The 14,691-nt window shown below is 42.4% G+C and overlaps 1 protein-coding gene across 3 annotated transcripts in view; it reads right to left on the reverse strand.

Annotated features, from left to right (window-relative positions):
• Positions 1 to 3,458: 3,458 nt before the first annotated feature.
• Positions 3,459 to 14,691, reverse strand: part of LOC136655404 (broad substrate specificity ATP-binding cassette transporter ABCG2-like) — a 28,459-nt gene continuing 17,226 nt past the window's right edge. The window contains exons 9-16 of one of the 3 annotated variants that reach the window (XM_066631826.1): positions 13,183 to 13,265; positions 10,522 to 10,611; positions 9,887 to 10,011; positions 8,081 to 8,235; positions 6,517 to 6,606; positions 5,415 to 5,465; positions 4,683 to 4,721; positions 3,459 to 4,154 (exon numbers count right to left, since the gene is read on the reverse strand). In XM_066631826.1, coding sequence (XP_066487923.1) covers positions 3,987 to 4,154; positions 4,683 to 4,721; positions 5,415 to 5,465; positions 6,517 to 6,606; positions 8,081 to 8,235; positions 9,887 to 10,011; positions 10,522 to 10,611; positions 13,183 to 13,265 — 801 coding nt within the window. In that variant the 3' untranslated portion in view covers positions 3,459 to 3,986. Of the gene's footprint in view, positions 4,155 to 4,682; positions 4,722 to 5,364; positions 5,466 to 6,516; positions 6,607 to 8,080; positions 8,236 to 9,886; positions 10,012 to 10,521; positions 10,612 to 13,182; positions 13,266 to 14,691 lie in introns of all 3 variants that reach the window. The other 2 variants (XM_066631825.1, XM_066631827.1) reach the window with 2 other exon arrangements.

The raw sequence follows: 14,691 nt of genomic DNA on the forward strand, positions 1-14,691 counted from the left end.
GATTGGACAAATTTCTGGAGGAAAAATCCATCTTGGGTTACAAGCCATGATGTATAAGTGCAACCTTCTGATATTAGAAATGGGCTATGTCAGAATGCCAGATGCAAGGGAGGGCACCAGGATGCAGGTCTCTTGTTATCTGGTGTGCTCCTTGGGGCATTTGGTGGGCTGCTGTGAGATACAGGAAGCTGGACTAGATGGGCCTATGGCCTGATCCAGTGGGGCTGTTCTTATGTTCTTAAATAACCAGTCCTTTATTTCAGGGACTATTGGCTCCCAAATAACCACCCTTTCTAATCTAGTGAATTTTTTCCTATGTTTTAATTTCTACTAGCAAATCTGTCCAATGAACTACATCAACTTACTGTCTGGACCATTTCAAACCTTTACCAGGCCAGTATTGCAGCTTGTGTAACAGAATGGCATGCCCCCTCCACCAAGCAGATATCACATATGTTCAGCATCTCCCCACCTTTCCCCATTTTGGAGAGGGAAGAAATGCATGAATCGGTCACCTCCAAAGACACCCCCCCCCCCCGCAATACATGCTGTGTTACTTGTATGGTGGAGAGGAGATTGTCATGCCTGCTCCAGTACATCAAATGAGCTTGAATGCCAGCCAAGTTCACCTCTCAAACAGGCCTATGGTAATGCTGAACTAACCAGGGAAGTCTTATTCTCCCAACACTCCATTTGACTGGCTGTCCCCTGGTTCTGTGCGAGAGGGAAAAGATCATCCCTCTATCCCTGCTATTCATCGCCACATCTTGTGGCAAGGAATTCCATGGACTAATTACAGAGGGGAAAAGATCATCCCTCTATCCACTCTATTCATCGCATCCCATGGCATAGAGTTCCACAGGCTAATGACACACTGGGTGAAGAAATACACTCTTGTGCCTATCCTAATTCTCCCAACACTCCATTTGAACAGCTGTCCCCTGGCTCTGTGCTGTGTGACAGGGAAAAGAACATCCCTCTAGCCACTCTATTCATTACCACATCCTGTGGCAAGGAGTTCCACAGGCTAATGACACACTGGGTAAAGAAATACACTCTTGTGCCTATCCTAATTCTCCCAACACTCCATTTGAGCGGCTGTCCCCTGGCTCTGGTGCTGTGTGAGAGGGAGAAGAGCACCCCTTGTCAGTCCCACCTGGCCATAGAGCCCTCCCTCGCCCCCCACCTAAGCATCCTCAGGCATGCCCATCACCCTCTCCAGGGCCCTTCCCCACTCTTTGAAGGCCACTTCAAGCTGCCAGCACTCCCAAGGGAAAGCAGCAACAGTCCAGCCCCCTCCCCCTTCGCCTCACCTTTTCTTCATCCTCCCTGCCTGACCCACTCAAGACACAGCTGGAAAACAGCCCCAGGGACGTGATGCGCACGCGCCCGAGATGCGCTCAGATGAGCATCCTCAGGGATGCAGGTACTACTGCACTCGTCGCTGATTGGCCAGCGGGGCTCCTCCTCTCCCCCTATCCCCGCCCGTGCTCCATAACGGCTCCAAGTGGCTGCGTTCCAACGGTCCCCTCGCCTTTCCCCAGCGTTCAGCTTCCAAGAGGGAGTGGCCAAGCAAACAGCCCAGTGTAGAGTCCTTGGGGCAGAACTCTTGGAGGCTGCACAGGACCCAAGCCATGCAGGCTGTGGGTTGGCTTGGCACACTCCCATCTGGGTGGGATGCATATTGCCATGGGAGAGATGTTGGGCTGCCAAAAAATGGCTTTCATTTAGTTATTTTTGTTTGAAAATCAATTTTTTCCCATGTGATTTGAGTGGGTCTGTCAGGGTTAAGCTGTTTCTGCCCAATGTTGCATATACGCAACAGAGATCAAATGTGCGCACCTGTGGGCTGGGCAGAAATGGGTTATCCTAGGGATGTGCGGTGGTGGGGAGGCAGGTGATGCAGAGCCTCCCCACCTGAGTCCTTCAAAAAGCAGAGCTGTCGCTGTGTAAGGCACAAGCTCTGCACTCTCCAGGCTCTGTGCATGGGTTGTGAGTGCTTGGGTGCCTCACACGGCAGCGGTGCTTTTCAAAGGACTCAGGTGGGGAGGCTCTGCCTCACCTGCGTCCCCATCCACTGCATGTCCCTAGGCTAACCTAACTTAGGCCCCCTCTGCTGAAGACGTTTCCACAACAGTTCAGCCTCAGCAGAGGTGACACTGCAGGGATAATTTTCAGGGAAGTTGCTTAGATGCATCAATTCACCAGTTTTGATACTATTACTTATTTCTGGAGCACCTGCAAAAACTAAGGTGCTGTATGTAAAACAGTAGCAGACCTGCTCTCAAGCTGACAGTTGTAAGAAACCTGGTGCACAGGGAAAGGAGGTGGAAGATGGCTTAGGGCAGGGATGTAAAACGCATTTCATGTAGTGGGCTGGAGTTAGCATTCATGGTGCCTGCTGAGGGCCAGAAGTGACATCATTAAGCAGATGATGGCCAGAAATAAGCATTTTGTTCTCACATAGGAATTCATTAGCAGTCAATTACAAAAGAGAAAATGTGCACATCTTGTTCATATTTCCAAGATATGAGAGAGCCCAATTATCAAGCTGGGAGAGCCCAATTATAATGGGGGTCGGATAGATTGCTTCAGGGGCTTGCATTTGACCTGTGGCCCTATGTTTGACACTCTTGGATTAGAGACTATTTGTGAGATAAAGTAATGCCTACAAAGCTATGCAATAACCTTCTTCAGGGACACCCCCCTCCCACGCACACACACATGCAGTGCTCAGAACAGAACACAAAGACTCATAGAAAGAGGAAATATTTTATTGTTCTAAAAAAATCCGAACTAATACTGGTAGTCTATAACTGATTGCACTTTAAGGAGCATGACTGTTTACATGAAGTATCTGATAAACAATAATCCTTCAGCTAAATGTTTATAAGTTATATACTGCACTAAACTTCTCTATTTGATGTGCTAAATACAAATGTTTGTAGGTGAGAGTTCAGGAGCACTAATTCATTGACAGGCTCTTCCATTAGCAGATATTGCATACAATCCAAGAGTGCAATGAAACACCCTTCATCTTGTACAGGCAGGCAAGTTCATTTGAAACCTACTACTCTTTTTCTACACAGTCATCCCCTCCCAAAGCTGCTTTTCTTTCTCTGAAAACAAAACACTGCTGCTGAGGTTCTTCAAGAATCATTCTTGTATGTCTTGTGCACAGTGTGTGGCCAGCCCCTTACCTGGCTGCTCTTGTGGACACACGGTGTGTGTGTGTGTGTGTGTGTGTGTGTGTGTGACAGAGACAGAGCAGAGAGAGAGCGAGTCAGAGACAGAGAACACATGCATGCATGAATGAGAAGGGGAGGGAGGAAGAGGGGCATGCTTTGGATACACTCAAAGTAATTATATGATATTCTATAATCATCTGCAAAACAACTTTAATTTTAGAAATCCAAGGTTTCTTGCAGTTGTTATTCAGACATAAGTTTCACTGTCTTCAGTAGGGCTTGCTTCCAAGTAATTGTACTTAGGATGGCGGCCACTGTGCTGATGCCTTTATTCCAACTTTCCTCAAAGCGTGAGGTTAAGATTCTCAAAAACTGTATTTTAGCATATTGCACATGATCCAAGCAGACGTGGGCACTTTATGTTCTATAGATCTCACTGGGAAAATTAAACACATGCTTTTAACTTTTCTTCCATTGAAATCTATGGTTTAAAGTACTTAATCTTGAGTGGATCACGCCACTTGTAAATAATATATACTTACAAATGTTGTTCTGACTTTGGGATTGCTGGACTAGCAAGTACAACTATACAGTATACAAACTCAATATAACAAAATAACATTTGGTGTACTATAACTGCAGATATTCAGCAGTGCTGTTCTTGTCCATTATACGTTCAATCACAAAATAAAGAAGAATGATGAAAATACTGTTAGCAAAACAATACCCCATCTTTTAGCCCTTCTATTTAGGACATCACAGGGCAGTCCGAAACAGAGGCTTATTTCCATGTTTGTTTTAAGAGAATTTCTTCATGAAAAAGAGCTTCATATACGAAATCGTAAGGAAAATGACAGTCATGCAACCAAGAGCAACATGATTCTGCCACAGGCCCCATGAAGTTGCTTCAATTCCCTGGCTTTTCAAGTATTGTTCTCCAGTGCACCTGCAAAGAAGGATAGGTTCCTATTTTGAAAATTAATTCTTTGTTTGAAATGTATTATATCAGAGGAAGGTAGATCTAAGGTCTACTAGTAGACCACTGAGTGACTCGAAGCAGATCAGAAATTGCAGCAACAAAAAGGCTTTCCTTGCTTCCCCCCCCCCAAAAATGGCTACTTAGATGGTGAAAGGACTGAGAGTTCAGTTCTAGTACTGAATTAAAAAATCTTGCGCTACACATGTGCTTGGAGGTACCCCGTTCCTTAAATAAGTGTCCTGGCTGGGTTTTTTTTTCTCTTTTAAAAGAAACACTGGGGGAATATTCAAAGGAGTGTGAAACTGTGCCAGGAGAACTGAGCGGCTTCAAGACTTTGCCCCCAATGCAGTTGTGGTCAGACACCAGTGCTCTATTTTTAAGCCAATGAAAGCATTTTTTGTAATTAAAATGGCACATAATTGGTGGAGACAAAGACTTATAGCTTCCATAACCCCTGCTGCAGTTCTACCCCATTTAGGTTCCTCCCCAGTGCAGTGTTTTTTAAAAAAAGAAACACAGCCAGTGTATGCATTTAAAAAAGTGCTTTGCCCAGTCTATTTTTGCCTCCTTACAAGCCACTATTTTGCACCTATTTATATACCACTTTTGAACCTGTTTATATGACAGTGGTTCTCAAAGCGGTGTACATAGCAAAAGGAATGAGAAAATGGTTTTCTGACCCAAAGAGATTCACAATCTAAAAAGAAACCTAAAGAAATGCCAAGAAATGGGGGTGGGGGGGAATGCAGTGCTGAGTTCAAAAAGAACTGTTGCTCTTTTTCTGTTATATATAAGAAAACCATTGCTTTAAAAAGTACTTTAAAAAGCTCAGTTAGCAGGGGTTTATGAAATTTTCACCTGCACCCAAAAATGCAACATGAGGACTCATTCTAGTGTTGTGGTTATTAATTATAACAGCCATATCTAGAATATGTTATACTATATTGCATTTTTTTTACCGAAGGAAGTATCACTTAACAGGGTTTGATCTGTTGCAGGGAGTTCTGATTGTCAGAACAATGATATATCCTCCTTCCAGTAATTTTTTTTCTTCAGTAGGTAACCTGAACTATATGTGAATGTGACTAGTTTTCTTCAAAGGGTTCTGTATATCTCCAGCCTATTAACATGAAATTAAAATAACCCCCCATAACACTGGAATGAGAAGAAAATTTAGAATAACAGACTGCCACTTACGGTTGTAATTGGCTAATCTCTGCACAGTCAGGATTGCTCCAATTTCCAACTGTGTTACCACTGCAGAAATTTAGATCAGTAAATTCATTAACCTGCAGTGCCTTTGAAGATAAGGAACAAAAAACAAAGCAGAATGATGTGAATACCAAAAGAAGAGAACTTGGGTTTTTCTTGCTAACATAGGATGGAGAATGAACTGTGAGATTAGAAGTCCCTGGTTTGGTGTTCAACTTGATTAGAAAGTCACTAGACAGCCTTAAGCAAGCCATTATCTGCATTGTTTGGTTGTTAACACAGGCTTACTTTACAAAGTTGCTAAAAAGAGCAGTGAGAATATATGTGAAACAGTTTGAGCCCTTGTGAAAAGTGCTGTATAAATATGACAATGAAGAAGAAGCTAATGATATATTTTGTTGGAAAATGGTGGCTTCAGATTGTAATATTTTTGTTCAAAGATGAAAAAGTGTTGTTTTTTTCCCCAGTTATATTTCTCTACATAAATACACCCACAATCTATGTTGTGTTGCAGTTTAGGTATTAGTGGGATGTAGCTTTAGTAAGCTTGGCATTGTGAAGAATTTTGGATTACGCTGAAAGGGTGAGAATTGCATAGAAAATGTATGCCATGTATGCCAATGTATGGCATATATGTGTGAATTTTACTCATAGTATCCAAGTAGTCTATGGACCCAATTCAGCTGAACTGGGTCCATAGACTACTTGGATACTATGAGTAAAAGTTAGGACTGCAGCCTTAGGCCCACTTTTAGCTTAAGGCTGCAGTCCTAACCATGCTTGCTTGAGTGAACCTCTACTGAATATTATGGGGCTTGCTTCAGATTAAACTTGAACTGCATGGCCCATTGAAGTCAATGGTACATTAGTGATAAGTAACAAGTCCCACTATTTCAGCAGTGTTTAGTCACAACTTTGGCAGGATTTAGAACCAAAATCTATTTCTTTGAAAGCCCAGAGCACTATTAAAGATGGTATTCCTTGGTATTCATTTATTATTTTTCACAGGAAATCAGTGGGCAAAAAATCCAAGAGTTTGAGCAGATCCAATTATTTTTTTCTTCCACAAATACTCCATGGAGAAGGAGATGTTCTCTTTTGGACAATGCTTCTTACCGTGATACACAAGACACTTACTGTCATCCCATACCGAGGGATGCTAAAGTACTGGAGCCAAGAAAGCCAGGACATTATGCTGGTCAGATTTACCAACAAGCCAGAGAAAATCTGCACACAAATAAAAACAAATTATTTAAATAATTATGTTCAAAATCTGGTTTCAATAAAACTTTGTACTGTAGTTTTGTCTTCCTGTTATCAATAAGCCAAGCGATGTTTCAGTGAACACCAGCAATTCCTTAGAATTTTCTGTTCTCACCATACTGTTCTCTTTTTCCTATCTGCAGCCTGTAGTACTTTGCAATGTAAGATCTCAAAGTACACAAAAATATAGAACTAAGCAGGTTTTCAGTGATGTGCCATATGAAAAAAGTACTGTACCATATCTACCATTTGCCATCTTTGCTGAAATTCAGAAACACTTGTCAGCCTTATAGTCTGACAAATTTACATTGCTTCTTTTATTCTTGGCATTTTCTTCTAATCTAAACCGAACATACAACACTTGTTTAAATAGCTCCTTAATGCATAAAGAGGGCTACGTTTGCCCTTTTGTGGTGTATCCCAGTTTATTCGCTTATTCAAAACAATAAGTTGCTAGACATCATTGAAGAAAGCCTGACAAAACATGCCTGTAGTATATGCAGAGTCACTAGAAAATGACATGAGACACACCAGCTGACATGTCAGCTTGAGTATGCCAGCTACATGATCAGGTGCCCATGTGATTCCCCTTCCCAATTTTATTTTTAGTAAAATGTTTTTATACTGCTGTTCCAAAGGCTTCAAGCAGCAGGCAACCAACAAAAGCTCCAAAACCATATTTCGACCACAACATTACCATACCTGGCTGGGGCAGCTTCCTTATGAGAAAAGGCTGCAGCATTTGGGCCTCTTCCGTCTAGAAAAGAGGCGCCTCCGGGGGGACATGATTGAGAAATACTGTACAAAATCATGCACGGGATGGACAGAGTATATAGAGAGATGCTCTTTTCCCTCTCAAATAACACCAGAACCAGGGGACATCCACGAAAGTTGAGTGTCGGGAGAATTAGGACAGACAGAAGAAAATATTTCTTTACCCAGCGTGTAATTAGTTTTCGGAACTCTTTGCCACAGGAAGTAGTGATGGCATCTTGCTTGGATGCCTTTAAGAGGGGATTGGACCAATTTCTGGAAAAAAGTTCATTATGGTTATAAGTCATAGTAGGGAAGTGCAAGCTCTTGGTTTTAGAGGCAGGCTGCCTCTGACTGCCAGATGCAAGGCACTGGGACGCAGATTGTGTCTGTTGTCTTGTGTGCTCCCTGGGGCATTTGGTGGGCTTCTGTGAGATACAGGAAGCTGGACTAGATAGGCCTTTGGCCTGATTCAGCAGGGCTCTTCTTATGTTCTTAAAACGCCTGAGTGAAATATAGTTTCACTCAAGGGCTTCAGTACACAAGAGGAAGTCAGTCAACTGCTAGCTGCTGCTGTCTAGACCTGTAAGATAGATGGCCACACACAACAGGGACCAGGATATAAACTGCCAGGATATGAACCATCTCTAACAATCAAAACAGAACATTAAAGAAGAATACTCACAATCATAAAAACAAATGTGATGGTCATGAGTAGGTTAGCTACAGCTACTACATTCTGTCCTGTGGCAATAGCCAGAGCCATAGAAGTAGCTGTATAAGATAACATCATCAGGGTAAACATCATGGTAAAAAAGGCCCCTGCAGTTGGTTTCAGACCTTGGAGAACAGAAAGAGAACCATATTAATGTTGGACTGTTCTTTCTCAAATGCAGAAACATGTTATTAGTTACATCATTTATTACACATGATGTAGGAGAGAGGCATGATTGGACAACCCCAACATTTTTTTCCTTTAAAGAATTAAAGCTCCCAGCAGAGATCTAGGAGAGGATGTTTAATCTTTCCCTTCCATGCCATTTTCCTGATCTACAGATGTTATTAGTCCTGCAGTGGAATGTGTAAACAGGTCAGAGAGAGTACAGATATCCCCTGCTTTCTGATGGTTCGTTTTAAGACAATCCGCTCTTTCAATGTATTACAGTTATACCCAGAAGTCATTCATTCAATGTATGCTCTGCTCTTTCAACCTCTCTCTGCTGTTCTAAAAGTTGCCCTTCCCTATGTTGATTTGCATATGACATGGTGATTCAAACAGTTTTGGTATATGTGTGTGTGAGACAGAGAAAGTGCGCACCAACTTTAACTCCGTGTCTATTCTCCTTCCCAAAGGCATTAATGAGAGTCAATTTACAGAAAACTTTGTGTGACACAGGAACTTGCAAAATAAAAAGGAATTTGCTATCTAAGAAAGCATTGGAAGCAACATTTATAAACCAGGTTTACTTTTCAACTGTTTCCACTTTTCACCACTGCTCCGGTCCCTAAACTGTCAAATGAGCAGGGGATATCTGTAATTTTTTGTACTGGGCTGGGGGGGGGGGGAGAACAGGACAAAATAGCTTTTGGGGTGATTTGGATCTAGAGAACAGCATGGGAGAAAGGATTAAACCTAATCTGCCAGTGCTGCTAAACACCAAAGTCCTTGGGTTTTAAAAAATGCGGAAGATCTCCTGCCTTACTTGGCCCTTATTTATCCTCACAACAGCTTGTGAGGTGATTCACTATTCTCACTTTAGGGGGAAACTAGAGAATAAGAGAGAGAATGGGCTTGTTCAACTATAGTTTGGCCTTTAAGGTTCTTCTCAGGGTACGTTTGAGTGAGTCTAGGGCTTGACCCACTGTTTTCACCACCTGGTCTCTGTTCAAAACAAACTAGAGATTCCACTTCCAAATAAATGTGGGCTCCCCACTCCAGTATGCTTTTTGTTCTTCTGCTAAGAGAGAGAGACAGCACACAAGGTCAGGTCTGCCCTGATGTCACTGTGGGTAGAATGTGGGCCAAGTAATGACTGAACAAGCCCAGTGAATGAAGTAGGATTTGGGCTCAGAGCAGTAGTGTAACTAGAGGGGAGGCGGCACAATAAGTATAACAGGTGCCGCAATGCACCATACAAGTGGCCCCTCCCACTCATCATTGGAGCCATTCAGGGCAGTGACAGAAATGCACAGGCACTCAGTGAGTGAGAGGAGCCACTTACATTGCGCACTGCAGTGCCTGCTGAATTTACTACACTGCCTCCTCTCTGGCTACACCTCCCACTTGCAATCAGAGCCATTTGGGACAGCCACATTTGGGACAGCAACAGCAAAGTGCAGGTGCTCGGCAAATGGGAGGGGTGCTCACACAGTGCTTTGCAGCACCTGCTGCATGCTCCTAGGCTACATTACTGGCTCAGAGGTCCTAGGTTCAGAGTCAACATTATATCCACAGTTATGCTCTTGTCTAACTTCAGGGCAGTATACTTGCCTAGCATGAAATAAATTATGCAAGTGAAGAGGATGCTCGGAATGGTCCTCATGGGTATTAAATCAGCCATTAGTTTTGAAAAGAAATAGGCAGAAATTCTGTAGTATCCACTGATGTATTCATGTCTATAACAAAACACCATATTAGCAAGTTAAGTCAGTTCTAAATAATCAAATCATTTTCACCCAAGAACAATTAAGGTAAGTTGCACAAAGTTTAGCAAACAGCAAATCATGTGACATTACTATGATCAGAACAACTGTGTCTGCAGAGTGCATACAGCTGTTCAGATTGAGTTCTCCGTCTTGCATGTAAGCGACATGCTGGAAACAAAAACTGCCCCCCACCTCCACAGGATGTAGCACATGCTTTGTTGACACAGCAGCATCAGCTCTGAAAAGGTGGTAGGATTGAGCGGTGAGTTATAGAAATGTTTTTCTGATCATAATGACATGTGGAATTTGTTGAGTGTTTTTCTGTTATGAAGCTTGGCAGTTGTGAATATTGTGCATCAATGCTTCCATATGTGTAAGAAATTTAAATAGAGATATTGGGTAAACACCATGGTAAAAGGCCATCTTCAAATGATGGTGTTACGATCAGGCGACATTGCCCACTTACAGTATTCTACTCACATAAATATCTTCTTCTCCACAACAAAAAGTTCAATAGCAGAGATGCTGCTGAAACACTGGTTGGTAGTCACAAAAAACATGGCACCAACTCTAGGAAAAAATAAGATGGCTGCCATGAAAATGAATGACATAGAACAGGTCATCACAAAAATAATTTAATATTAACTACAACAAGCCACATCCTTGTATGTCCTCCTTGAAGAGACCAATAGACACTTATCTGAAGCCTCTTCTTTCCTCACCTGCTCATCCCTTACAACCAGACTCCCCCTTTTCCCACTTCCACAGCTGTCTGTGGAATGCTGGAGTCCAATCAACTGTTCAGCAGTCTGTTTTTTAAAACATTAATTTCATCTGGCAAGTGAACAGGACTGAAAGCCAGAAAACCTTTTATATAACTTGCTACAATGCAAGCTGCAGCTGCAAAAAAAGGTCTTTATGCTATCAGGTTCCCCCCTCCTAAAAGGAGGGCTGAACTGGCTTAATTCCAAATGCTCAGATTTAACAGGTTTATAAGCGGCAGCCTTCATGCTTCTTGGGAGTGTGCAAAGACTCGTTTATTGTTTCTGAACAATCTGTAAAACAATGCTTACAAAAGAGGCACCACGGAGATGATCCAGTTAAGTTACAATCCAGTTAAGCTACTTTAGTCTCACATGAAGTCAATTTGGATTAAATCCTGCTATTTTCAGGGAAGCTAGTTCATGGATCAGGCCTCTGGAATCTTATATGCAGACTTGGCTCTTACATGAGCTCCTTAGAGCAGAGCTGTTGTTTCATACAGAGGGCCAAAGTTGCCTGCTGAGGGCCAGAAAAGCCATCATTAAGCAGAAAGAGCCATCATTAAGCAGATGATGGTTCTTACACAGAAACTCATGAGCCAAAAATTACAGAAGAGAAAATGTGCAAATCTTGTTCATATTTTCAAGATATGAGAAAGCCCAATCATCACACTGGGAGAATCCTATTATAACAGGGGACGGATAAATTGCTTCTGGGGACCACATTTGGTCTGTGGGTCTTATGTCTGACACCACTGCCTTAGAGAAAGGACAATAAATGCAGTGCCCTTAGATCAGGGATTCTTAACCTGGGGCCATTGGACCTTGTTATAGAATGTTGTGATGGCATCTGACCTAAATGTCTTTAAAAGGGGACTGGACAGATTTATGGAGGAAAAGTTCATGACAGGTTACAAGCCACGATGACTAAATGTATCATCTGGATTTTAGAGGTAACCTATCTCTGAATGCTAGATGCAAGGGAGTGGCAACATGATACAAGTATCTTGTTGTTTTAAGTGCTCACTGAGCCACTGTGGTGAGCCACAGAGAGATACAGGAAGCTGGACTATATGGGCCCTTGGCCTGATTCAGCGGGACTCTTCTTATGTTCTTATGATATCTCAGGACTTCAAGGGGTCCATAAACCAAGTGCAGAAAAATTGTGCATCTATGTGTTTGTGTGCATTTTTCTAGGGAAGGGGTCCATAGCTTTCATTAGATTCTCAAAGGGGTCCATGACTCCCAAAAGGTTAAGAATTATTGCCTTAGTATCTAATCTGCCATGGTTTTTCATGGGGGCACAGCCTAGTGGTCAAGCACATGCTTTGTATGCTGAGGGTTCCAAATTCAGTTCCTAGCACTTCCAGTACCAGGTTGCAAGTGATGGGAAAGACCTTATCTGTTTCCTTGAAGAGCTGCTACTTGTCAGAATAGAACAAAACTGGGCTATACGACCAAATGACCTAATTAAGAATAAGGCAGATTTAAATACATTCCCAATCACAGAATGGATTTCTTCTTCAACCTTCCTTCCCCCATGTAGCAAGCACATCCAATCTTTCCAGGATGCAAGTAAGCGACCTTTGATTTCTGGCAGAAAAAAAGCCTTCTTAATGGGCAACCCTCACACAATGCATTACAGCAGTGTTTCTCTAAACTGTGTATAAGGACCCACTAGTGGGTTGAGAGTCAATTTCAGGTGGGTCCCCATTTATTTCAATATTTTATTTTTAATATATTAGACTTGAAGCTACCATGGTATGGACTGCATTTGGGAAAATGTTACAGAGTTGTACTTTGAACAGGCTACTATAAATATGCTTTTAACAATAAGAGTCAGTGGGACTTACTCCTGGGTAAATGTGGGTAGAATTACAGCCTAGGATTTTTTAAAATGTCCCTGCCTGATGCTGTCACTTTGGGTCATGACATCACTTCTGGTGGGAACTGACAGATTCTCATTCTAAAAAGTGGGTCCTGGTGCTACGACTCGTAAAACTGTGTGATCCACTACATTACAGTAATCTAGACTGGACACCACAGGGGCATGAATAACCATGGTGAGCCCCTCTCTCTCCAAGTAGGGCTATAGTCTGATGTACCAGCCAAAGTTGATAAAAAGGCAGTGTGTGTCATTGATATCACCTGTGCATGAAGCAGCAAGGCTGGATCAAGCAATGCGCCCAAGCTGCAAACATGATCTTTCAAGAGCAATGCAGTCCCATTCAGAACTGAATGAAAAGCAATATCCAGTACTGACAGATCCTTCAGCAAGAGAATGTTTGTGCTATCTGGATTGAACTTCAGGTTTTTAATCAATCAGTTTTCCCCTAGGAACAATCAATTTATCATCACACACTCCTTTCCCCCAACTCACCTGTTTTGCAAGCCACTAGCATCATTTGTTATACCAAAGAATATGGCACCTACTGTTAATCCCAGGAAAACTGTAACACATAGCTGAAATATAAACAAATATTCCACTGTCATGAACAGTAGCGGCATGTAAGGCACAAGAATGGTGCAGAATAATTTATGTCCATTACAGAAGTGAAGAAAAATATAGGGTGCAAGATCTCTCCCCCAGCCTCCAATTTACCTCCAGGCTTGTTTCTTCTGTGGCTGTTTACAACTACAATGGCAACAATAACTGTATTTTGTTCACTGTGCCAGAAGTCAACATGACTCTTCCCTGCCTTCTGGTACTGTGAAGAACAAAGTAACTGTGATCATGGTGCCTGAAAACAGCAACAGAAGAAATTAAGGTCAAGGTAAATAGGAGAGGGGGTTGGACAGTACAAAAGGCAAACTGTGTGCTTCACAGCATCAGTGAAATGAAGGGGTGCAAATTTGCATCTGGCAAACAAAAGTGAGTGTGAAGTGAACACACTAGCTTCTGCTCAGCTCTAGGTGTGCATAGGGTTAGTCTGGCAGCAATGTATAAGAAGCTGGAGGCATAGTTTTTACAACTGGCAGTCAAAATGAACTGTTCATCTTTCAAACAAGCACATCAGTTTGTACCCTAATACAGCCAGAGTAGTTTACTGTGCATCAAAAATGAGGGGGAATGTATTATTGCTGCAGCCAAGGTGATGGCATAAAGCAATTTCATTATTATTTTAAGAAAGAGCAGGGTTTGAACTTAACACCAAAGAGCACTCCACACATGGTACGATGGTGCTAAGAACCTGAGGAAAGAACCAAATGTCAGGGATAATCCAAAATGCTAAGGAAGCAGGGAACCAGGATCATATCAAGACCAATTTGAGAAGATTAGTGAAGGCAGCTAAATGAACTATGGAGCATTTAGAGACTGCATTTCAAATCCAGTCCTAATGAGGTTAGGGAGATCAAAATGATTGTGTGAAAAGGGGAAGGGGAGAAAGGCATAACCATTCACTCTGAAAGATTGCAAAGCTCTCAAAGGGCATAATTCTTGTCACAAGGTCAAGCTTTTACAAAGCAATTACCAAGGATCTCCATAAAATCAACATACACACAAAATCAAAGGCCATAACTTTAGGATTCTGAAGAGATTGTTGCTCCATATGGATCAAAGATTTAACAAGAAACCATACAGATCTAATAATGTGTTTCATTGGACCCACTTCTAAAGGCTGAATCATATACTCAGCAAGAATACTTTAGCAGAAGACTTGAGCTTCTGCTAAAACACAACAGGAGAGGGATTTAACTCTTTGCCTGCCTGCCTGCCTGCCTGCCTGCCTGCCTGCCACTTTCCCCCTGAACTCTTGTCCCCAGAAGGAGCTAGCTGGGGTTCCCAGGTAGATGCTTGCTGGGACTGGGAGACAAGGAGCTGGAGAAGGCAAGGCAAACTCAATGAGGGAATAAGGTTAACTGCTGTTCTCTCACCCTCCTTTCCTCC

The sequence above is a fragment of the Tiliqua scincoides genome, chromosome 6, assembly GCF_035046505.1.
Source record: "Tiliqua scincoides isolate rTilSci1 chromosome 6, rTilSci1.hap2, whole genome shotgun sequence".
Taxonomy (NCBI): domain Eukaryota; kingdom Metazoa; phylum Chordata; class Lepidosauria; order Squamata; family Scincidae; genus Tiliqua; species Tiliqua scincoides.